The 23188-nt window shown below is 40.7% G+C and overlaps 1 protein-coding gene across 1 annotated transcript in view; it reads left to right on the top strand.

Moving 5' to 3' along the window:
• adgrb2 (adhesion G protein-coupled receptor B2) overlaps window positions 1-23188 on the top strand; it is a gene marked incomplete at both ends in the record, with an annotated part of 128638 nt that overhangs the window by 40416 nt on the left and 65034 nt on the right. The window contains 11 exons of the mRNA XM_083899742.1: window positions 2287-2448; window positions 7272-7436; window positions 7985-8143; window positions 9326-9427; window positions 10575-10681; window positions 11574-11768; window positions 12555-12623; window positions 13162-13270; window positions 13621-13773; window positions 19283-19370; window positions 20082-20184. Of these exons, the coding sequence (XP_083755868.1) occupies window positions 2287-2448; window positions 7272-7436; window positions 7985-8143; window positions 9326-9427; window positions 10575-10681; window positions 11574-11768; window positions 12555-12623; window positions 13162-13270; window positions 13621-13773; window positions 19283-19370; window positions 20082-20184 (1412 nt within the window). The remainder of the gene's footprint in view (window positions 1-2286; window positions 2449-7271; window positions 7437-7984; window positions 8144-9325; window positions 9428-10574; window positions 10682-11573; window positions 11769-12554; window positions 12624-13161; window positions 13271-13620; window positions 13774-19282; window positions 19371-20081; window positions 20185-23188) is intronic.

The following is a 23188-nucleotide window of genomic DNA, read 5'->3' on the forward strand; positions in this document are numbered from 1 at the left end:
TGTGTGGAGTGGCAGCAATGTTCTTCTCGGAGCATAAGCCGGTGTGACTGAGTTAAAGCAGAGAATCGCACAGCCCGAAGTCTATCTGTGGGCGGTCATTAGTGACCGTGCATAACCACTTGAGGTTAATGAGCAGCAGAGTGACATGTGACCTTTCAGGCGTCGCCACGTTCCCGACATTCTGTAATGGTTTCACTGTCCATGTAGTGGAGTCAAGAAGGCATGTACCAAGAGGTGGAGTTAGTCTTTTGTTCTATGTTGTAGAGCAGGGGTTCTCAAAGTTTTGATACCTGAGGGCCAATTTAGGAACCCAACATTGGACTTAGGGCCGCCAAAGGAAAAAAAAACCAGAAAGAAATCCCATTTGTAATAATTTTAATGACCAGATTTCAGTTCTACAGTTCTCCAGTATTTTTGTTTACACTTATTGGTCTGTATCCAGTAATGTCCAATAAACATTTAACAAGCTTAGTAGCTCCTGGATTAAAACTATCAACTGTAATTCATTGCGGGCCGCCAGAAATGTTTCTGCGGGCCTCCATTGGTCCCCCGGGCCACACTTTGAGAACCTATGTTGCTAGAGCAAAGGTGTGAGAAAGGTGCAACATGGTAAGAGAAGGACACATGATAGTCAAACATGACACCTTGAGTTGCTGAGGTTGTGATGCATAGATTGATTGGTTTAGATAACCTCGATTGAGAGATTGGGTGATGGCTTACCTTCTTCCATACAGATGGTAAAGACAAAAAGATTTACATGAAGAACAAAGGAGCATTCTGGCTGGAATGCCTGGTGAATTTGATGTCAGCTTTTTGTTCATTGGCTTTTTAAGTTGTTTGGTTTCATATTCATATGACAACAAAAGCATTTAAACCTAGTTCAGGGCGTCAGATATTAGCAATATTAAAATACCACCTTACATCTACTTCACAGATCTTTATACGTGGAAAATAATTATAGTTTAAGATTTCATTGTATATGTGTCTGACAGTCAGCATGTGTAAACATTGTGTAACTGCAACTGCAGCGACCTCTTCATATGACGCAATTCCAGTTAAATCAAGTGAGCGCAGAACACACTTGTGATATATACGGACGACGTTTAAACTTAAGAACAGCTGGTGCAACCGGCTCCCGTCTCGTCGTCCCCACAAATTAGCTCAGTTGAAAAGTACATATGCTCACATGGTAAAGCTCTGATTTTTGTTTTCCCCCCTCTGCCTTTCTTACAACATGCAGCCACTTTGTGCATCAGCCTACATGTAAAGACGTATCGATCCGTATTTTGCTGATATCTTATTACATACCAGCCGCGCCATACTTTCCTTCCATTCTCTCAGCATTCAAATCCTCCGAGCCTTCCTTCACAGTGTAGACTTAATTATTTATCAGCATGATTTATTTAGCTTTGCTCAATACAGGACCGGCAATCTCCATCCTGCTGTTACTAATTCTCTCTGTTTCCACCCCTCTTCACCTCCCCTTTGCCATATCTCGCTTTCTATCGCTGCTGTTCTAGTATCTCTGCAAATCTGCTTTGTTCTAATTCTTCCATCATTATGAATGTGACTTATGATTTCCTCTGGTGTCTTCCAGAAAATTCTAAAATAAAAAATGTTCTTTCCATTCAGACTTTATGGAAATGTTTACTATTCTTTGAAGTACGCTCATGACTTCCTACTTTGCCTTGTTCTTCCATTTTGGAGTCTCTTGTATTTATTTATTGATGGATTAGACATTTTAGAGTCTGAACTGGAAATAGAGGAATCATTTTTTGATGATAATCTTTGTAAATATGTGAACAATCGTGTGTGTTTATATTCACTTATAGGGTACAATTACTGTCCGTTGTTTATTGTTTGCAGAATTGTTCATTTATGCTATTTAGATGTATTGCAACTGTGTTTGTTGCCAAACATGGAATTTGACAAGGAAATGGGGAAAAAGGAGAAATGGATTCATCCTTGGATAATTTTTTTTCTGTATATAATAACTGATGGCTGCAATAATGTCATACCATGTTCATTTCATTGTGGTGACTTGAGCTGCATGATGTCAAATGCAAGGTTGTCCATTCCTAACAATCATTCATGCATTAACATAAACTGCTTTTTCCTGTCTGTAACTCCAACGGTCAATTCTTAAGGAATGTGCTAATACTCATGTATTCTTTCATGTTTCTCCCATTCTCTGCCCCTCTGGCCTGTAATGGAATGCTCCAAACCTTTCCCACTCCCTCATCCCTCATTCCCGTGTCGTACGTGTGCGTTTGTGGGTGTTCGCAGTGCATGGGCTGTGGGACGAGTGGTCGTCATGGAGTCTGTGCTCCGTGACCTGCGGGCGAGGCTCTAGGACGCGAACCAGGAAGTGTGTGAACGGAGGGGTGGCTGTGATTTGCGGACGGCCCGAGATTCAAACCAAACTCTGCAACATAGCAGTGTGTCCTGGTTAGTACCATCCCCATTTACATGATGCAACCCTTTGCTTCTGTCCTTGCATGTTCAAGCATTGATCTTTTCTTTGTCATTCAAGTCATAAAAAGCTCAAAATGTACATACATACATATGCAATCATAATTTGTGTTGAACCGTTGTTGCTCTTGTACCTAATCTCTCTCTCTCTAAACTGCATTCATAACATGTTGCATTGTTAAGTTATTTGTGTTGTCTTTTGTCATTTAATTTAGGAGAACGATGTCATTTCTTCAGTCCTAATAAGTAGTAACCAAAAATTGGCTGTTATCATGACAGTTAACTCATTATAGCACCTACACAGTGCTTATATGTCCATATGTGTTAATGAACTGCAGATGTAGGGCAAGTAACAATGCAAATAACTCATTAAAAACCAATGCAATGCATCTAGTCTGTTAACAAATGGTAACTGACTTGGACCGATCATCACTTCAGAGTTCTGGAAGCTTTTCTTGACCTTTGACCTTCTCGTTATGGCATGACTGCAGCGTGATTCGTGCCCACTTTTCAAACTCTCGCTGTGTGAGTTCCTTGTGAGCGGATAGAGACGCCAGTGTTTCCTTCATAATTGGCTTTCGTTTAGATTCCTGGGGCAGTCTTGCGATTCATCTCTTCCGCTGTTGTTTGTTGAGATGATCTATTAGGCCTTGCGCTTGTCAAGCGCAGGCCCCGTTTATTTATATATTTATTTTTTTAATCTGTTTACATTTTAAACAATCGTATCAGGATTGCCATTGGAGGGGAATGGTGCGTAACCGGTGATTGTATAGTCTTAACTGAGTACACTTATTGGCCGATTTGACCAAACATTATACTGTAGCTAATCATAGATAAAGACTTCATGTTGTATTATGAAATGTAAACACTTAGATGTGCTTACATTTGCACAAAGGAAATACTGTTGGCGTCTTAAAGGTGCATTAGAGCGTTGACTTGTGTATATTTTGGTTGTGTTTATCCACAATGACCTGCGTTGTAGTCCGCTTCCTGCATTAGGTTCACTTGAGGGTAGACCAGGAATGCAATATTTCTCTTACATTGGTAAGTGAACAGTTAATGCTAACATGGTTATGTATATAATATACAATACAAAGGATTTGCCCAAATCCCCTTTAAGACTGAAAGCATAAATTAGACATTTATATTGACTCTCATTTGTTTCAAGTGTCCCTTTAGAAAACCACTCAGGTTGAGAGCATTGAAATTAAAACGAGCTACATATTCATTTCAATGTTTTTGGGTGCCTATTCTGGCAGAATACTAATGTTCCCCATATGAAGTTTGAAAAATGGCCTTAATGGACATGGCCGTTGAAAACATAAGACAGTTTGTAACAGCACTGGTGGCTACTAACTGAGTAATAACCTGTGTTTTTTTCTCAATTGATTTCAGTCTGAGTGTGTGTTTGTGCGCTTGTACGTAATCACTCACCACTTGAGCAATTATCACAGGGTAAGTGCTTTATATTTATTATTGTAAAGGCAGGGGAAAAAAAAAACTGTATATTTTTTCTCACTGGGCTGCAGACGCACACTGTCTTTATGTTATTAACGGGATGAATAGAGGGATGTAATCAGAATTATGGCTCGTGGGATGTTTTTTTCCACGTCATTTTGGGGGAAACTGATGGAAGTAGAAGGTTTCAGGAGAAAGGGTGTTGGCTGTTCCTTCAAAGGTCTTTGACGGATTATGTGTGTGTGTGTGTTTGTAACTCTCTCAATGGACTTGGTGATTTCAAAGGCGATGGTTCTTTGAACTGATGAATATACACAACATAAGTCTTTCTGCTGGATATTCCCATGCATTAAGAATAGAGCTCTGGTGGAGCTTGCCAATGAGTTCTGGTGCATGCTGGTATGTACAGTATGTACCTTATAGAACTGATACTACGCCTTACAACTTTATTAAATTGGATGTTTTTTTTGTTTTTTTTTTAACCTCCTTTCAAGCAACTAATGCACATGTGCGCAGAGCTGCAAATGCTAACAAGACAGCTGTGTCATCACATCACTCAACACGCCACAAGTAAATTCAGTCGAAATGTCATACATGAATAATTAATTTGATCGCACCAGACCCCTTTTTTTGAGGTTCTGAACGTCAACAACTAAAAAGGCACTTGTGTGTAGCCCCGAGAGTTTCCTGTCACTTGCATCTTCTTTCTCACCTGATAAATAGTCGGTTCATAGCCAGGCATATGCACGGATTCATGGTGCTATCTTAATTACAGAGAAGAAGCGCTGCTGCCTTGCTCTGCTCCTTACTTTATTACAGTCGATGGCGACATTTTATGATCCTGTCTTTACATAGTTTTTTTTTTTTTTTTTGTGCCGCCGCTTGGCTCGCATTAAAGAAATGCTCTTCCTGTAATTTTGGCCCGTCGATACATCTTCCTCTCTACACAAACACTATTAAAGTGTTTATGACATGTGTTTCCACAACAAGCGAAAGATAAGGAGGGGGAAAAAAAGCGGGTTTGTTATTTCCTTCCAAATGCTTCCTCAGATTTACAGCTTCAAAGACGTGGATTTAGGCTTTGGAAATGTCATGTTCACATTTGAGATCGAGTTGTCATCTCTGACATAGTCTCAGTCCTTGATAAATAGAACACTGCACCAGTCACACTCGGTATGATTGACTGCGTTGCCAACGAGAGCTTGCAATGATTTCCCATTTGGGAGAATCAGACGAATAGATTCAGAAGCCCTGTGTTGTGCTGTTACTGCCTCCTTAAAGAAACAATGGCTCAAAGGGGAGATATAAAGGGTGCCACAATAACAATCAAGGTGAAAATGATCTTTATTCATAAAGTTTGGTGGAATTAAAACAATACAAAACAGCCTTGGAGGCCATAATAAACAAAATGCTGGGACTTGACTGGGCCAACCCCGCAATGGGCCATCGGAACCAAAGTATTCCCATAAAAACAAAAGAAAACACAAAAACCATATACTGCAAGTGTTCTCCAACCAAACTAAATAACAAAAGTGCTTTAAGAAAAAGGCATGAATGCATCATTAAATGGTCAAAGTACCATTGTGTGTGTGTTTGTAGCATCAGGTATTCAGCTGCAGAAGAAGCTTTCTACTTTTGGTTTGGGTGTAATGTTTTGTTTGCGTTGCCCAAACCTTTAATAAACAATGTAGTTGTAACATATTCCAATTATTTTATTCAAAATGACTATAATGCTACAGTGATCGCACAGAGAATTATGCCCAGATCACCTTCTCTTAGCTTCACGATGGGTTTTATTTATTCTCTCTTAGCTTTTTGTTTGAGTTTTACAGCCTGCAGGTTCACTGTTTTTGGTTCAGCCTCCCCGGTCTCGTCAGGCAGCATTTTTCTGTAGTAAAAATCTGATTTACCAGCCTGTTATTTATGAAAAGTCAAAATATTGTGTGTCAATATTACGTTACGCTGCCACAAACTGCGTATTTCTACGCATTTACGAGACAAATGTCATCAAATCCAAATTATTCGTGGCACTGTTGTAAAATTGGTCGAGGAAAAAAAAAAGAATTCAAAATACAGCGAACTCCCCCATAAATAATACCACTGGAGGAAATGCATTAAAAAAGTGACACTGCTGCCAAAACAACGAGGCAGTGGATTGTTATTCATTTTAAATTATAACACCTCTTTGTACACAGGGAATCGTGTATTGGTGTGACGGTAATAGAGAAAGAAGAGACATTTGTAAATGAGAGTAACAACTCTTCAGTGCAGATCTTTAACGTGTAAATTAAAGCTACATCTGGTTTAACAATGTTACATAAAACCAGTGCTACAAATGGCCTTTCTGTGTTTACGGCGCCTGCGGATAGAATTTTAAATATTACCCTGTGACGGCGCACAAACACGCAGATACATCGTCTATTTCTGGTTTCTTCTCCATTGCAGATGGTCAAAGGTTTGCCAGTCCAACACCATCACGCTATCATTTTTTTTTGTAAATACTTGTTGGGATTTGGATTTGTGGCTTGAGTAGGCTAAATAATACTCCTTAGAAAACACATCAGTAATACTAATGCATCCTTTACTTGGCAGAATTATAAATGGCATTTTACTGCCAAAAAGAAAACAAACAAACAAACAAATCATGTTTTAATCAAAAACAGAACTTTATCGTCAGACTTCTACTCAAACCGCGACTTCTTCCATGTGGCACGTATCCTCAAAGCTGTCCAAACAGCCACATTGGAGAATTATTTGACTGCAGGAAGACAGATGACATGAGCAATCACACTGTTTTTGGTGCTGAATATTTTACTGGACAATTCAGTTTCCCCAGCAACACTGTCTTTATTAAAGGAGGCAGTGGAGGCTTTGAATACACTGGTGCGTTGGGGGCATCAGGCTGTTTGATATTCATGCCTCATCTGACAGGTGATACACCATTGTTATATGTGTGTATAATATATATGTATGTTTTTTTATGTAATTTTTGTACTCTGTATGAACTCTTTGAAACACAGCATCAAAGGAATTGTAATCAGCTATTTCACCACAGATTAAAATATTAATAATGTCTGTAGAACCACAAAGTATGCTGTTCTTTTGTTTGTTTGTTGCTATTTATGTTAATCAAATAGTCTCTGCAATGTATTTGATCTCCATCCTAACTATTCTTTGTTTTCTTGTAGCCTCCTAACTTTCTCCAACCTGCCTCTTTCCTTCCTCTGCCCCCTCTTTCCATTTTTACTCCTTGACCACCAAAATCCTGATTTCTGAATATCTCTCTCATTCCATCCTCTTCCCCCTTCCTCTCTTTGCCCCGCTTCCATCTCTGTGTCCAGTGGAGGGCCGGTGGTTGGAGTGGGGGCCGTGGTCGAAATGCAGCGTGACTTGTGACGCGGGAACGCAGCTGAGACAGCGCCGCTGCAGTCCGTCGGTGCACGGCTGGGCCGAGTGCAAGGGCCCCCACGAGGAGAGCAGAGAGTGCACCAACCCTTCGTGCAGTGGTGAGGGCGTACAAATGAATGCTTAGTATTCACACTCACAGGCTCTCAGATGTCATTATATAAACATGGATCATGCATTATCTAAAGGCATCCGCATGGTCTTTTGTGATTTGTCTTTTGCATACTGGCAATTTCAGGGTTGGGACCCAATTTGGTTTTTGTCAAGGATTCCAGAGGGGGAAAAAAAAATAGTGGTGTGTTTAAATGAACATGTGTGACATGAGAAACGAAAAAAAGTATGAAAAAAAAAAAATTAAAATCTCGAGTTTCAAAGTCGAGATCTCGAGTTTCCAAAATTTTTTCAAATTTTTTTTGGGGAAATATAAAAATAATATTGAAATTTTTTTTTTAAACAAAAAAAAAGAAAAAAAATTGAAATCGTTTTTTTTTGTTTGTTTTTTTTTCATATTTTTTGGGGAAACTCGAGATCTCGACTTTGAAACTCGAGATCTCGATCCAAAATTTCGACACTTGACTCGAATTCCATCCCAATCTCGATTCCCTTTGATTATTAGCTACCCCCCGGTGGTGTTTTGCTGCTCTTCTAGGTGGAGGTAACTGGGGCAGCTGGAACCACTGGAGCCTCTGTAGCAAGACGTGCGACTCTGGTTGGCAGCGTCGCTTCCGCTTGTGTGAGAGCACCGACACACAGGGTTGTGATGGCTCTGGAGAGGAGGTCCTGTCCTGTAATGAGAAGAAGTGCCCAGGTCAGTGACTGTATATCAGAAGAATTATGCCCCATTTTCCTGCGTGCGGGCGTGCGTGTTTCCGTATATGATACGTACTTTCGTCAAAGTAGGTTCTTGACAATATGTGTGTGTGGGTCGGTGTGTGTGCTCAGTATTTCTAAGACTGAAGAGAGTCGATCTTCACCACGACTAAACACTCATATTTTTCTCCCTCCCGTCTGTGTGTCCCTGTCACATCACATACTCATCCGTCTTTACCTCCCTATTGATTTTTCATGTCCTTACCATGTGGTCCTTTTCCTTTATCTCTGTGTATTTACCTTGAATTTGACCTACTTCTTACACAAAATGCAACAAATATACACCATTATTTTAAAGTTTTTTCAATGAAAACGTAAAAAAAAAAAGGTGCAAAAGCTTCGGCACCAGCAGCTCCAGTGAGAAGGATTTGGCTACTATAGCAGGAAATAGACACCATAAGGTACTTCAACAAACAAACGTGAATGTTTTGTGTTTTTTTTTCCGACATATTTTTCTCTCTGGTTGAGGTCAAAATGTTGAGTGGTTGACTTGTAACGTCAGCCACTTCAGGGAGCAGGGTACAGGCGCGTCTCTTGACTGACACTGCGTGTACATCGGGATATGCACATGCCTGGATACCGCGGCTACAAAATTTGTTTCAATCTCTTTTGAACGCAGCCTCCACCATGACCGCCTTGTTTTTGAGTGGCTCTCAAGTCCCTTTTTCACGCAAGAGGAGGATCTTTTCTGTTGGCATTGCAAGGGGGAACGTCGTCTCATATTTTCTGGCTTTGTGTGTTTCTCTCTTTGCTCTTCATCCCTCTTCATCTCTGTGCATCGCCTCTGCCAACTCTCGTCTGTTCCCTCGGCATATCTTCAGAGCACTGTCACCCGTTTTTTCATCAGGGTTATGAAAGAGAGGGTGGGGAAAACAGATGAATAAAGAGAGCGGGGTAAGATGAAGAGGGAGTGAGCTACTGTACTGAGGCAGTGACACTGACGGAGAGCACTAAGCAATGTACAAGGGAATAAGATTGGAAGTCGCTGCAGAGGGACATTGATTTGAATCTTATTTTTGTGCTTTCTCTGTCTCCTTTTTTTCCCCCCCTCAGTGGAAGTGAGCCTGCCAAAACTGTGCCTTATTTCACATTTCCTATGTTTCTCACCCCAATTCCACAGCTCCTCATGAGATCTGTAAAGATGAACATCTCCTTACGATGTCATGGAAAAGAGCCTCAGCTGGAGAAACCGTCTACAACAAGTGTCCAACTAATGCCACTGGTCAGTCACATTACCCGCTCCAAGCGTGTGTTGTTTGGATGCTGTTACACAAGACGCATAACAGAAAATATATGGGGTTTGTTTGCCCTGGTTGTTTAGCATAAGCAGCTAAAGTATAATAAAATGAGAGAGGAGATGAGCGAATAAGAAAATAAAAGAAACACATTTCACATCTCTGTGTTAGGAAACAGCACATCTCATTAGTACACCATAAAACATGTATGGTCAGAATATAGAATCACATTAAATTCAACAAGGGGGAAAAAAAAAAACATGTACTAGATTGATTTTGATGTATATATAGCATAATGTTTATCCAATTGCCTGGACCTTAGTGATATTACCATTTTGAGCTTGAACACACCAAGGCAGTTGTGATAACATTTTTCGATTTGTGCATTATCTAGCAATTTTCCCTTAATTAGCACAGCAGATGGGTCCTGTTTGAATGCTGTCAAACCTCATTGTGTGTGTCATTTCATAGTTTCTCGAACAGCAGGCTTCCGGGGCCTTTTCTTTTCACTTTAAAAAAAAAAAAAAAAGTAGGAACAAGAACAAACCTTTATTTTTTCTTTTTTTTTTTTTCTTTCTTCGCTTCTTCATAATTTAAGCCAAGAGCAAATGTGGTTCAGAGCGACTGTAACATAAATGTGTGTTTCTTCATCTATCTTTAAATGCGCTGTTGGCTCAGACATCAAAACATGTCTGCCTGAATAAGGTAGCCTGCCAGTAAAACACAAGCATCACATCTGAGCGAAGTAGATGAACCAATTTTAATTAACAGGCAAACTTTTCAGGTTATTCCCCGTCGTTTCTTTTTGCATTGTGGCGGACGCGTGTTTGTTTGTTTGTTGTGGGGAGAAGTTTGTGTCCTTGTGAAGCATTGTCATTTTTATGCAGTTGTTTGGCAACGGCTTATCTTCTGCCTATCACATCAAAACAGTTTTTGCTTCTGAAAAATTTCACACTGAGAACATGCATTGTGTTTTATCCTGAATATATAACAAATGGATAGACCTCTTGTCCTGGGAATTATGAACATCTTTCTCAATCCTGATCCATGTTTCTGCACCTTGTAAATGAACATTTTTTTTTAACGTTGCACAAATTTCAGATTAAATGCTTGTATCTCTCTCATTTCTCCTAGGGTCTGCTAGTCGTCGTTGCATGCTGGACAATAACGGAGTTGCTTTCTGGGGTCCTCCGAGCTTCGCCAGATGCGTCTCACTTGAATATAGATATTTACACATATCTGTAAGTTGCCTTCTCGCGAAAGAATCCTCCCAAACTCAGAAGCTTCTTCTACCATTATGCTCTCCAACACTCATCATTTTAGCCAGTTACTTGCGGCATTTAATTAACTTTTTTTTTCTTTTGGAAGAAAGTATTTTCAATCTACCTCTGTTCAACTTTATTCTTTAAAGAGTTGCTCAAAATAGAGCAGTCTCTTTCCTCGAGACTTGCCGGTATCTCTGTGATTACCCTTCCTTGCGCTTTGAGCTCACACCTAATGAACATGGCTAATGAACGTGTTCATCAGCTGATGAACTGTTTTCCTCCTCTGTGAACTTCAACCCCTTTCTGTCTCCTTGATGATGGTGGAAGGAGATGTGGGTCAGGAATCGCTGATTGCTGATTGTTAGCTTTTGCACAAAGCCTTCGTTAACACCAGAAGTCGATAATTAATTTTCTGCGATTATTGTTATCTTCTTTTCTTCGAAGCCATTTCTCACCCCCCCATTTGTGTAGCTCCAAATACACACTCACTTTTACTTTTTATATCTCTCTGTATGAAAAGATGAACAGCACTTTCTGACTCAGAGTGCTGCAAGGCCTTTCTTTGCTTGCCTATTTTTAAACTCAACACAAAAACAAATCCAACCTTGTACATTTATATTCCTGTATATCTCAGACTTGAAGCATCATTCTCAGCTCACACCCCCCCAAATCATTGATAATTACAGGGGAAAAAAAGGGTCAATTCTTTTGTTTGTCTTACTATTTCTGACATGTTACATTGCTTTGAATAAGAACAGCATTTTTATGCGTCACTTTGACAACAGTGTGGTTGTGGTTAGTGATCAGTAACAAAAAAAGAAAGAAGCAAATCCACACCTTTTATATGACATTGTTTTTCCCATTGCAGTTACGAGAGCATCTCGCGAAGGGTCAGAGGACCCTGGCCGGGGAGGGCATGTCTCAGATCGTAAGGAGTCTCCTGGAGCTGTTTCAGAGGAGGAGCTACTACAGTGGCGACCTTCTCTTTTCCACGGAGATCCTGCGAAATGTGACGGACACCTTCAAAAGAGCAACCTACATCCCAGCTACCGACGACGTGCAGGTGAGCAGAGCTCAGCAGACTCGCCCCTGTTTTTCAGTCCCTAACCATACAAATGATGCATTCATGAACAGTCTCGCGCAGAGATACACCTTCAAATTGACTACGTTTAAAGGTCCCATATTATGCAAAATCAACGTTTTAATCATTTTAATACTTACATTTGGGACTCTGGAGGCCCTACCAGTTGCACTCATGTTTTTGTGGTCCTCCTCAGTCTAACTACAGGAGATAAAACATGCAATGTTGACTTCCGCGCTCCTTGGGATGTCACATGTCGCTGTTACTGGAATTATTGCCTCGGGGAGCCCCACTTTGTCCGTAAAACACGTGAGAGTGCTGGCGAGGGCAATGGCATCCGAAAACAGGAAGTCTGCAAAAAGTTCTATTCTTGGCTCCACAGTGCAGCACAGAGTCCTACACAAACTTCCAGCCTCAGAGGATGTATCTATCCACTGGATACATGTTGACACCAATGTGCCTGCTAGAGCCTGCAAATGATCACTTTTCCAAATGCTAACTACTGTTAGCTCCCAGTAGCCTCTGTGGCTGATGTCATTTCCTGTCCCTTAAGTTTCGTTTTACTTACTTACATCCTTTTGGTGTTTTGACCAAAGCATGTCACAGACATTTTCATTAGGACACCAGTGAACTAGGTTAACTTGAAGAAATAGGGTATAATATGGGATCTTTAATACTAGAGAGACTTTTGATATTATGGAATGTTGGGATATAACCGTTGTGTGTCAAAGTGCATCCGCATTAACTTCCACTTTGTCTTGTGTTCAGAAATTCTTCCAGATAGTCAGTCACATGTTGGACATGGAAAATCTGGAGAAATGGGAGGATGCTCACCAGGTAAAGTCTTCTGGTTGCGTGTGTGTTACTTTTGTGTGTCCTTGAACACCTCCTTACTGTAACCGCGGGCTGGCGACCACTCTACGAGGTCCTAAACGTGTGTGGCTGTAGGTGTGTGTGAGTGATTGTGTGGCGAAGTACTGTAAATGCGTACACAACCCCGCATAAATTTCTCGTGATTATAGTCATAAAAATGCACCTGTTCCATAAACACAGTCGGTTCCTATTAATTACGCGAGGTGACTCTATATGCGTCTTTACACGTTTGTGTGTTTTCGTGTGTGTGACCCAGCTTGGTGCCCTTGATTTGAGGTGTGTTCCGTTGCCATCTGGACACAATAAACAAGAGACACAGTTTGATATTATATCCCACATGGTTACAGTTTACCACCCCCCTGGAACACCATCATTGGTGATAATGAAATAAATAAAAAAAAATGTTTCAGTGGGTGAGACGCGTCTCATGGGGAGCTGGCCATGCCTTGTAATTATGATGAAAATATAATCAATTCTCATTGCTTTTTCATTCAAACCACAGGTCGCTCCCGGTGCCGCTTTGCTGATGAGGATATTAGAGGATTTCATTCACCTCATCGGAGAAGCCCAGAAGCCTTTTCAGAGTTTTCTAATGGTTACAAACAACATCAGTAAGTGTTGCACTATCCTGCCACGGTGAGCACATGAAAAAGACTATTTTCACACCATCAGTGTTTTAAGACATTCACTTTCCGGACATTTTTATAGATAAAAGCTCACCACATTTCACAATTATCACATCAAAACCACAGAAGTTCATCCAGTGTAACTTTTCAGACCAAAAAAAAAAAAAACCTCCCCTTGTTTTATTTATGGATTTTACACTCTAAATGCCTCGGTGACTTTTCAAGATTTTTGCACATTGTTTTCGGTTCACCTCACCCTCAACTTTTGTTTTAAGTCCTTGGCTTTGTTGCCGCGCCCCGAGTTTTCGAGTGATTTATGTCTCGTGTCTGTCCAGTGATAACCATCCAACGGGAACCAGTGTCAGCTGTTTCCAGCGATATAAACTTCCCCATGAAGGGCCGCAGAGGGATGAAGGACTGGGCCAGGACAGCAGAGGACAGGCTCTACATCCCTAAAGATGTCTTCACTGCCCCTCCAGAGGAAGCAGGTAGACGGACCATTCTTTGTTTTTGGAGTGTCAGATTTTGGTCTAAGTAAAACAATGAGCACACTTTTCCCCCCCAAAAAATGTGGCCAACAGGAGTGGTTTATGTTAAATTACAGCTCAGTAACAACATGGTGATGGTATTGTTTTAGTATTTTAATATGGTTGTAGTTTTATAGTAATAATGTCTTTCTAATGTGATTCTCAGCTTAGTAATAACACCAGTATTAAGTGTGTTAATGACGTATTGTCCAGGTAATATCTTCACATTAATATGTTTGAGAATCAAAATTGCCAAATTTCATATGATAATGTTGAAAATCACACTTTACCCAAATTTATTACCAAGCTATTACATAGTGGTTACTAGAGCTGAAACAATTAATCTGATTATTAAAGGTGCCATATGTAAGAATGTGGCCAAAAACGGTTACTACATTCAAATTCAAAATACTGAGGTCTTTTAGGTTTCTTTTTCTGACGTAACTGGAAACACGTGGTTGCTCGGCAGCTGAGACTCTACTGACAACTACTGATCTACTGATTGGTGGACGGCGGTAGGTGGGGCCACATGCCAAAACATGATTTCAAAACATAAACATGATTTGCAGGCTGTACTGTTGTTGTTGGTGAGTTCAGTTTATTATATGAACATTATTCTTTGTGAGATATTAGGAGGATTTTATGGCCAGTTGATTTAGATGTATTACATAATGCACCTTTAATCGATTACTAAATTAATCGTCAACTATTTCGATAATCGGTTTGAAGCTTTTTTTCATTATTAAAACAAGATTTCTGATTGTTTTAGCTTCTTAAATGTGGATATTTTTCTTTGTTTCTTTGTTACGTGGAACAAAGAAATCATTCAAACTGAATCATTTTGGTTTGTGGACAAAACAAGACATTTTATGACATTTTATGGACCAAACGATTAATCGATAAAATAATCGACAGATTAATCGATTACGAAAATAATCGTCAGTTGCAGCTCGAGTGGTTACTGCAGAAATATTACGTCCCCATTTTCAAAATCATTACCACACTATTACCAAATTGTTACCGCACTGTATTAAAGTAAAGTGTCCCAGCTGCCTTTCTACCTTGTCATGTTTTGGCTCATAGGTTTCCAGGTCTTACATTTTTCATGCTCACAAACCGTCTTGAATCTTTTGACAGAGGACGGGGATGTTACCACCCCACACAACACTGTTTACCCAAGGTCAGACAGCTTGTGAAGAGGAGTAATCCCAGTGTGAATTCATGCACTTAGACACGTGGGTCACGGAAGCAGGCAGAAGCCTTCTCAAGGACACAGAAGAATATTACCGAGATAGATTTGGACTGTTAAGAGGCCCTGGAGGGGAGGGAGGGGGGGGTTCTCAAGAAGATGCAGGTCTTTCATGTGTGAGGAAGTCTGCCTCATCCCCTTGAGTGCATCAAGTTCTCATACAAATTTGAAAGATAAATCTTTGCTTTTAGCACCACAAGCCAGTTAACTGCTCTTAGTACTAACTGCTGTGAATATTTTTTTCCATCGGTTCTCAAATAAAGCCAAGAAATAAAAATGAATGTGTCCAAATGCAGCCCAAAAAGAAATAATGAAGCCAAAGAGAAAAGATGGTATCAGGAGACACAGAAGCTAAGTTGTGGAAAGGGACCAAAGAGACTTAAAACAGTGGGGGGAAAATGGTTTGTATGAGATAAGAGACTTACTTCACCGCCAATGAAGACAAAGGTCACATTTCACAGGAAATTAGACTGGCAGACTTCCTGCCTGGCACCCTGTCCCCATCCCAAATTAAAGTTCAGAGAGGCTGCAGGCTGAAAGAGGACAGCTGTATCTGACCTCTAACTCCAGCTGATGACACTGAATCTCTTTGACTGGCATTGGAGACATCCTGTATGCTGACCTGAGGACACCTCTCCTCTCTTCCTCTAATCTCCATCTCCTCATTATGCAGAATGTAATAGACTTTTTTGCATTTATCTAACGGAACCTGTTTACGGGTTGTCTGTGCGTTGCGATGGAAGTCAAAGGTTGTCAGCACAAGCTTTTTTTTTTTTACATATTTCACGGTAATAGTTGCCTCAAAACCCTTTGTATTATTTTGCGTGTCTTTCCTTCACCTCCATCCACTATTCCTATATAGTTTATTTATTTACATAATATATTCCCTCATATAATATTCAGGACAGTCATTTAAGCATATGCCATTTAGTAAATTGTTTTATCCAAACTGGATATAGCCTCCACATATACTTGAGTAAGGAAATTATTAGTAGCCTTCGCCCTTTGGGAACTCTGCGTTTTTTTCCCCATCGGCAGTCCACGAGTTTAGGTCATCAGTTGATTGCTATCAGTTTGTTTGGTTCATTTACCCCGTAATGAAAGCCTATCTCAGATGGACAGCTTAAACATGCTCATAAAAAGGCCACCGGCACCTTTGTGTGTCTGTGCGCACACAGGCTCATACAAACACACACACACACACGCTCCGCTGATAGGTCCATGAATCGCTTCACTGAGCAGAGACCGAGACAGTCCTCCGCTGATTTTTTTTCCGACGTGACGAACTCGCGTACGCACACAGACAGACGTGCACGCTTGCTTACAAGCGACACCCTCCGACTAGAAGCCGTGCACACGTGAGATTGATATTATCACTGATTATTTGGAAATACCACACTCTAACGTTGCATAGAAACCGGAGGCGGGCAGAGCTGGCCTCACAGCGAGCCTGGAAGATATATGCTTAACAGCACAGCAAATGTTCAGTTAGTTTAAACCCGAAATGTGATAATTGCAGTTTGATATTTAGCAAAACCCTCGCGAAGACTCGGGAAGCATTGCTGCTTTTCTCCGTCAAATACTGGTACCATGTCAATCCGTTTAAATCCACAACTTGCCATTTTCATGTTAATATTTATGACGTATTGTGTAGAAGCCATGCACTTACCCTGGCTTCCTGTTATCTCAGAAAATTGCCTCTTTGCTCCAACATTGCACTTAACACACCGATCTGCACGTGCAACGAATCTTATCGTCTACCTTTTGATAAGAAAGCAAATTATCAAACCGTTCGGCAGCTTAACCGCTTTCATTAATTAATTCCAAATGAAAGATTAAGTTGGTATGAAATGGTGAGTTACAGCATAACTAACTGCACTGTGTTTTGTTCTTATTAGCTGGGAAATATTATCATTTCTGCTCAAATGCTGTTCTTTAGTACTTATTTTAAAAATCTGCACCGTGCACAAAAGTTGTGGAAATAAGCAGAAAAGTCCGGTAAGGAAGGAAAAGAGTAACTCACATGCAAGTCTTTGGATGTAGCGTTAGATTTTTTGATTAAAACCATAAATAACGGCTAAGCATCAACCCCACGCATATCTTCCCCCTGACAAATGGCATATTAAAGTTCACAGCATGGTGACTTGTGGGTTGCCATTTTGCTGCATTACAGCTGACCACCAATCACTTAGACATTCGCCGAGAAGAGAGGGACGAAAAAAAAAAAAACTGCTCATGGGAAATGTTTTGGTGGTATTATTCATCCACGAGTGTAGATGTGCCTCCCCCTCAGTTTACCCCCAATACACAGACTTACTCATTTGCATGCCTCCCTTGCAGACTCTTCAGTTCTCACAAAGGCAATTTGTTCCTCTCACAGTATTCACATGTGCCTTTGTATCTTACTTACCTGTTGTTTTTGTTCGCTCCTGTCGTTGCCTCTTTTAACCATAGATTAATTTTGATCTCAGTGTCAGATTATTTCTTTTGTTCTTGTGTTGCAACCAGCTTGGTTTTTGTTCCTTTTTTGCACAATCGCTCAATATTAACGGTACTGTCACTGCACCTACCTGCATCTGTGTATTATGTCTGCATTTGACGTCGTTGAACTGCAACACACGGGGGATTTCATCCTAACTTTGATGCCCCACCACCCCCCCACCCCCGTGTTTGCTTTCTTTTCCACTATCAAGATCTTCTGTGTCCCTCCCTCTTTTCTGGTCCTGTCTGTCATGCATAACGATCTCTCCTGCGAAGGATCTTGGATGAGTCACCCAGCAGTCCATCAACTCCTCCTCCCCCATCCCCCCCTTTTGGTGATGCTTCACTATCGCTCCTCTCAGCCTAAAAGGGCAAAGGAGGGAGTGGCAGCCCTCAACATGAACTTTTCCCTCTTCCTTTTTTTCCCGCCGGCTCCCTCACTTGAGACAAAGTGACATTTACAGAGGGACGCAATGTCTCCTTGGGAGCCCCTGCTCTTTTTGTAAAAAAAAAAAAAAAAAACGCCGCAGGGAGTGACGTAAGGCACGGGGTTGCAAAGCAGGAGAGTTCAAAAAGAGTGGATAAGTTGAAAAGTGGTTGGAAATGGCAAAAAACAGACCAGATAAGAACACTTCATTGGTGGAAAGTAGATTTAAAGGTGCCATATGTAAGAATGTGGCCAACAACGGTTACTACATTCAAATTCAAAATACAGAGGTCTTTTAGGTATTCCTTTTCTGACGTAACTGGCAACCCGTGGTTGCTCTGCAGCTGAGACTCTACTGAATGCAGTGATTGGTAGACGGCGGTAGGTGGCGCCACATGCCAAAACATGATTTCAAAACATAAACATGATTTGCAGTCTGCAAAATGTTTTTTTTTTATGCAAATATTTTGGCTGTACTGTTGTTGTTGGTGAGTTCAGTTTGTTAAATGAACATTATCCCTGAGTCTCTGTGACATATTAGGAGGATTTTATGGCCAGTTGCTTCAGATTTATTACATAATGCACCTTTATACAAACAGGGGAAAGTAAGAGAGTGAAGGACGTCGTCTTAAAACGGCTCCAACACTTTGACTTTACTGAAGATAATTGCCCTTTTTAATGACGGATTTAGTTTTCGAAAATGAGGCTTCTGTATTATGAGCGCCGTGAGCTACTTGCTGTTAAAAGACGAACAAATTGACGAAAAAGAGCATCTCCACCCACACAAAGTGTTACACCAGGATCTTTCACCTGAATTAATGGTACATTTTCAACTCAAAAGTATAATTAGCCTGAATATGGGATGTAGCTGTCATACGCTTCAGAAATTGTGCTGCAATTTACAAACTTGCTCTGATGTAGTTAATGGAGCATTTGTCAGTGCGGGCTTGAAAGTAAATGTAAACCGAGCTGCCAAGAGACTGGAGAAGTCTGTGTTTGTTAGCCTCACCACGAGATGTTTGTTTATATCAAATGAGTTTGTCAGTGCATGTTAGCTCGAACATGATGAGTATAATCTCCTAAAAAGCTGATCGGAAGGAGCCAAATTGTCCAAATTTGGGATTTTAAATGAACGCTCGGCTAACTGTTTTCTAGATGCCACCACTCACAATGACTTCAGTGTACTGTTTTCTTTGTTAATGATACAAATGATAATGTATTATTGGCAGAATAATTGAATGATCTTCCTGGAAATGGCAAAAAGTATATGTTTGACAATTTGCACTGATGGAATGGAACACTGTCTGTTTCAGAAACAGAGGCGGACTCTGAGGCTACAATGTACTATGTTATTGGAGCCGTCTTGTACCGGACGTTGGGCGTCATCTTGCCTGTGCCAAAGTGAGTACATCTCGTGTCATACGGTGTCCAGTTGCACTATATTTCACCTCCTCTCCTTGTCCCGTCTTGCACATATCTGCACTTCTTTGTGTCAACTTTTCCAACCGGCAATCTTTCATCCCATATTTTCTTTCATTCTTTTCTATTTTGGGGGGGCATTTCTTCTGTCGCTCCTTCTGTCGGTCTAAGTCCAACCTGTCTTGCTTCTCTCATTTTCTTGCATCTGCTCAGCGTCGTACAGTAGAACTTGAATGGCCGAATTATTTCTGGTTCCTCTCACTCTTTTAAAAGTTTTAAAAGTAGAAGCTGCTGTAAATCAGAAGGCTGTCAAAAGGCCATGATACTGTGTGACATGGTGTTTGTTCTGGCTGTGGGCTGTTTTATTCAGGTCAGTGCTTTTGGTTGTTAATGAGTTGGATCTGTTAAAACCATTTTCTTCCCGTAGCTCTGCTGAATACTAATAGGTTCAATATAATATATGTATTTTTTTTTTTTTTTTTACTTTTTAGCACCATTTTCACTTCCTCTCTCGTTAGCTTTTTATAGATTTGTTTTGTTTTGCAGACAACTCTCAAAAGAGAAAAGGGGAGAAATTATGTGTTTTTATATGTGTTATATGGAGGATCTTCTAGACAAAGCAATTCAAACTGCTGTCGAATGGGTAGAACAAGTTCTGAATAACACCATTTCTGTGTGTTTCTATCTTTGTAGTCCCCCTGCAGTGATCAACTCAAAGATCCTGACGGTGACTGTGCGACCAGAGCTGCAACCCAGCGAGCCCATGGTGGTGGTGGAGCTGTCGCCGCTTTTGAATGTAAGTCGAAAAGTGTCTTGCCTTGACGATCTTTTGTGACCTGTTTTCGAGAAGAAATGGGAGATATTGCTATTACCAACGCCCATAGAGATGTTTATTTGCTTAGTGACTTTATAATACAGTGCAACAAATATGGAAATTATTGCATATGAAGCACTTTCCCGTGCAAGGTTTTGCATTTTTTATTATGAACGTGTAAATTGAACAAGCTCTGGCCAAGAAAATAAATATGTGTAACCGCTTTAAAGGATTCCTCTTCTCCCTGCTGACCCCATGTTTTCCTGAGTTCAGATGAAAGAGAAAGTGCTGCACCATATTAAGCACCACAGTATTCTGTGAATTGCCTGGGCAAAATGTGGACGAAGCTTTTTGACTTCCTTGCATTGCAACGTCTCCTGGTGCCTATTTGGTTTATATTACAGCAGAGTGCATTATTATAAATGACTCATGGGGTGTATTCAGCAGAAAGGCCTAAGTGCAAGTTTAATGGGAGGCCCTCATCACGACCTCAATAAGATGTAGGTTTCATTAGCCATTCTTCTGGGTAAAAGGTAGGCACAGTTTTGAAAATAATGTTGAATATTTAATAGTTCTCTGCAGAAAACACACACGCACACAATCACAAAATCTGCCACTAAAATCAGTCTCTTTATTTGGCAGTTGGGACATGGAGGTCAAAAGTGTTGTGCACAGTGTTTCATTAAGATTTTGTATTCATTCTCCATCCCTTACCCCTCTGTCTTACTGCTTTAAATCATTGATTCTTTACATGTTTGCCATTTATTTTATATGCCTCCCATCTTTTATCTTTGTAATATTCTCATGTCTAACACTTTTTTGGAAAAGCAGAGCTAACTGCAAGTTGCACACCCACTGTCTGAAGCATGATGGCTTTATACTGATCCTAATATAAAGCTCTGTACCTCTAACCGGAGGTTCCTGGTGAGAACAGACACTTCTCTGGCACACAGTGTAGCACATGCTGAGGACAATGTGTGGAGGGCCGATGTACGCACTGCAAGCATATACCCTTGACTAACATCAGAGAGGCTGTTCTTCTGCTGAAAGGATACTCCAAACAAGTATAATTACACGTCTGTGAATATTCACAAGAGAGTTTTTAAATAGTGAAAATGGATACAGCAGCAGTCACTTCAAATTGCTCATACTATAGAAAATATTCCGCAATAAACATTTCATATAGTGTCTTTGTTTTGACCCCGTCTGCCCACGTCTTTTAAACTTCTCCCCCTCTGTTTATAACACCCTGCTCAGTTCCAGGGAAGGTGTTGCAATGCAGCATAACGACCGTCAAGATAAATACGGTTTTCCAAGAGTGATGTGGAAAATGAATTTAAATCTCGCCGTGTAATAAATTGCATTCTCGCCGCGGACACGAGTGATTAACACATCGATTTGGCTCGATTTAAAATTCAAGTCATGAGCGCACACGTCCATATTTGCTGTCTAAAATGAATAACCTTAAGCAATAACTACCAAAGTTCTACAGAAACAGGTACTGAAAGACCAAAATCAGCCTTCATACCCAGAATTGCTCCTGTGTCTATTCCTTAAGAATGAAACCGCAGCCTGCAGCGAGTTGCTCTGTCCAAGAAAATCCACCTTAAAGTAATTTAAGGATCTGTTTCCCCAGGTGTTTGGTCTTTATGCTAAGCAAAGCTAATGGACTGTTGGCTGTACTTTAATATTTAATGGTCAGAAGCCTGGAAGCGCAGCGATCATTTCTTCTCCTCAAAAGACACTTTTTATTCCCCTTTTATTCTATGGAACTATTCCTTTAAAGCACAGCTGCAGTTTTCATGTTCCAGTGCGAAAAGAAAGTTCCTGTACCTCATTTGCATTTTGTGAAACTACATAAGAATGCTTCCCAATTATAATCTGCACACACATCATTATTTCAGAGCAATTAAATGCACTGTTAACCTCCTGTTTGAGCGTCCTTGCACCTTTGCCTGAACTTCCTTGGAAAATGCTGAGCTTTGGTTACTTTGGTGTATGAGTAACAGAAAGGCATGCAAAATAAAAGAGGTGCACAGTCGTAGGTCATGATCTTCAGCGGTAGCAGGTTTTGACCTTGGCTGTAAAAAAAAAAAACTAAAAAAAACGCACAGTCACTGAAGCAGGGCCGTGAAAACACGCTGCCAAGTTCACCCTCAAAGGGGGGATATTGGCGTCTCTTTGCGTGGTCATGTACTCGATGAGAAGACATCTGCTTCAGTCGGACCATCTCGCTCACACCTGACACTAACTTCCATAGTGTCAAAGTGTGTGTTCGTGGTTGGTGATGAGTAAGAAGCAGAAGGCCATTAAGCCCTGTGTGTGTCCACAGTGGACCAGTAGACCAGATGCCAAGTGTTGCCCTTCCCTCTCTGCTCCCTTCTTTAGCCCTCTTTCATTCGGCCTTTTAGGTTATAAAAGGGAACTCTTTAGATTCAAACATAGGCCGTACATCTTTCCGGTAACACAACTTTTAATCTATTTGACTTGCATCCAACCAGATTACTCGCTTTTATTTTCTTAACGTATAATCTTCAAAGTTGGAGGCTTTTAAGATGCTCTAAACCCGTCTTGTTTTGGTTCATCAGCTCAATGCGTGGCTACTAAATTGCTCTGTGGTTGTGAAAGTCTAAGTAGAAAATGTCTGTTCCTTTAAAGAGGAATAAAAAAAAAAAAGACGACAGAGCTGTTAAGGTACTGTGGCTGCTATCATTACCTTCCATAAATGCAGCCGTTAGAATCAGACATCTCCCTTTTGAGAAGCGTCAGTCAAGCAGATGCTGTCATTATGCAACGCGGCACTTAAGTAGTATAGTCGGACATGGTGGGAGTGCACGGTATGTCAACTCCCACTATACCATTCAGTTGGACCCGATGGCCGCTGATTGATAGCTAAATGTTAACAGAGCAAGCCCGTATACTAATGCATACCCGAGCACATCTAATGTCTTTGACAGCAATGTGTTTGTATGAGGCAGAACAAAGT

This window comes from Microchirus variegatus (genome assembly GCF_963457635.1).
Source record: "Microchirus variegatus genome assembly, chromosome: 13".
Classification (NCBI taxonomy): domain Eukaryota; kingdom Metazoa; phylum Chordata; class Actinopteri; order Pleuronectiformes; family Soleidae; genus Microchirus; species Microchirus variegatus.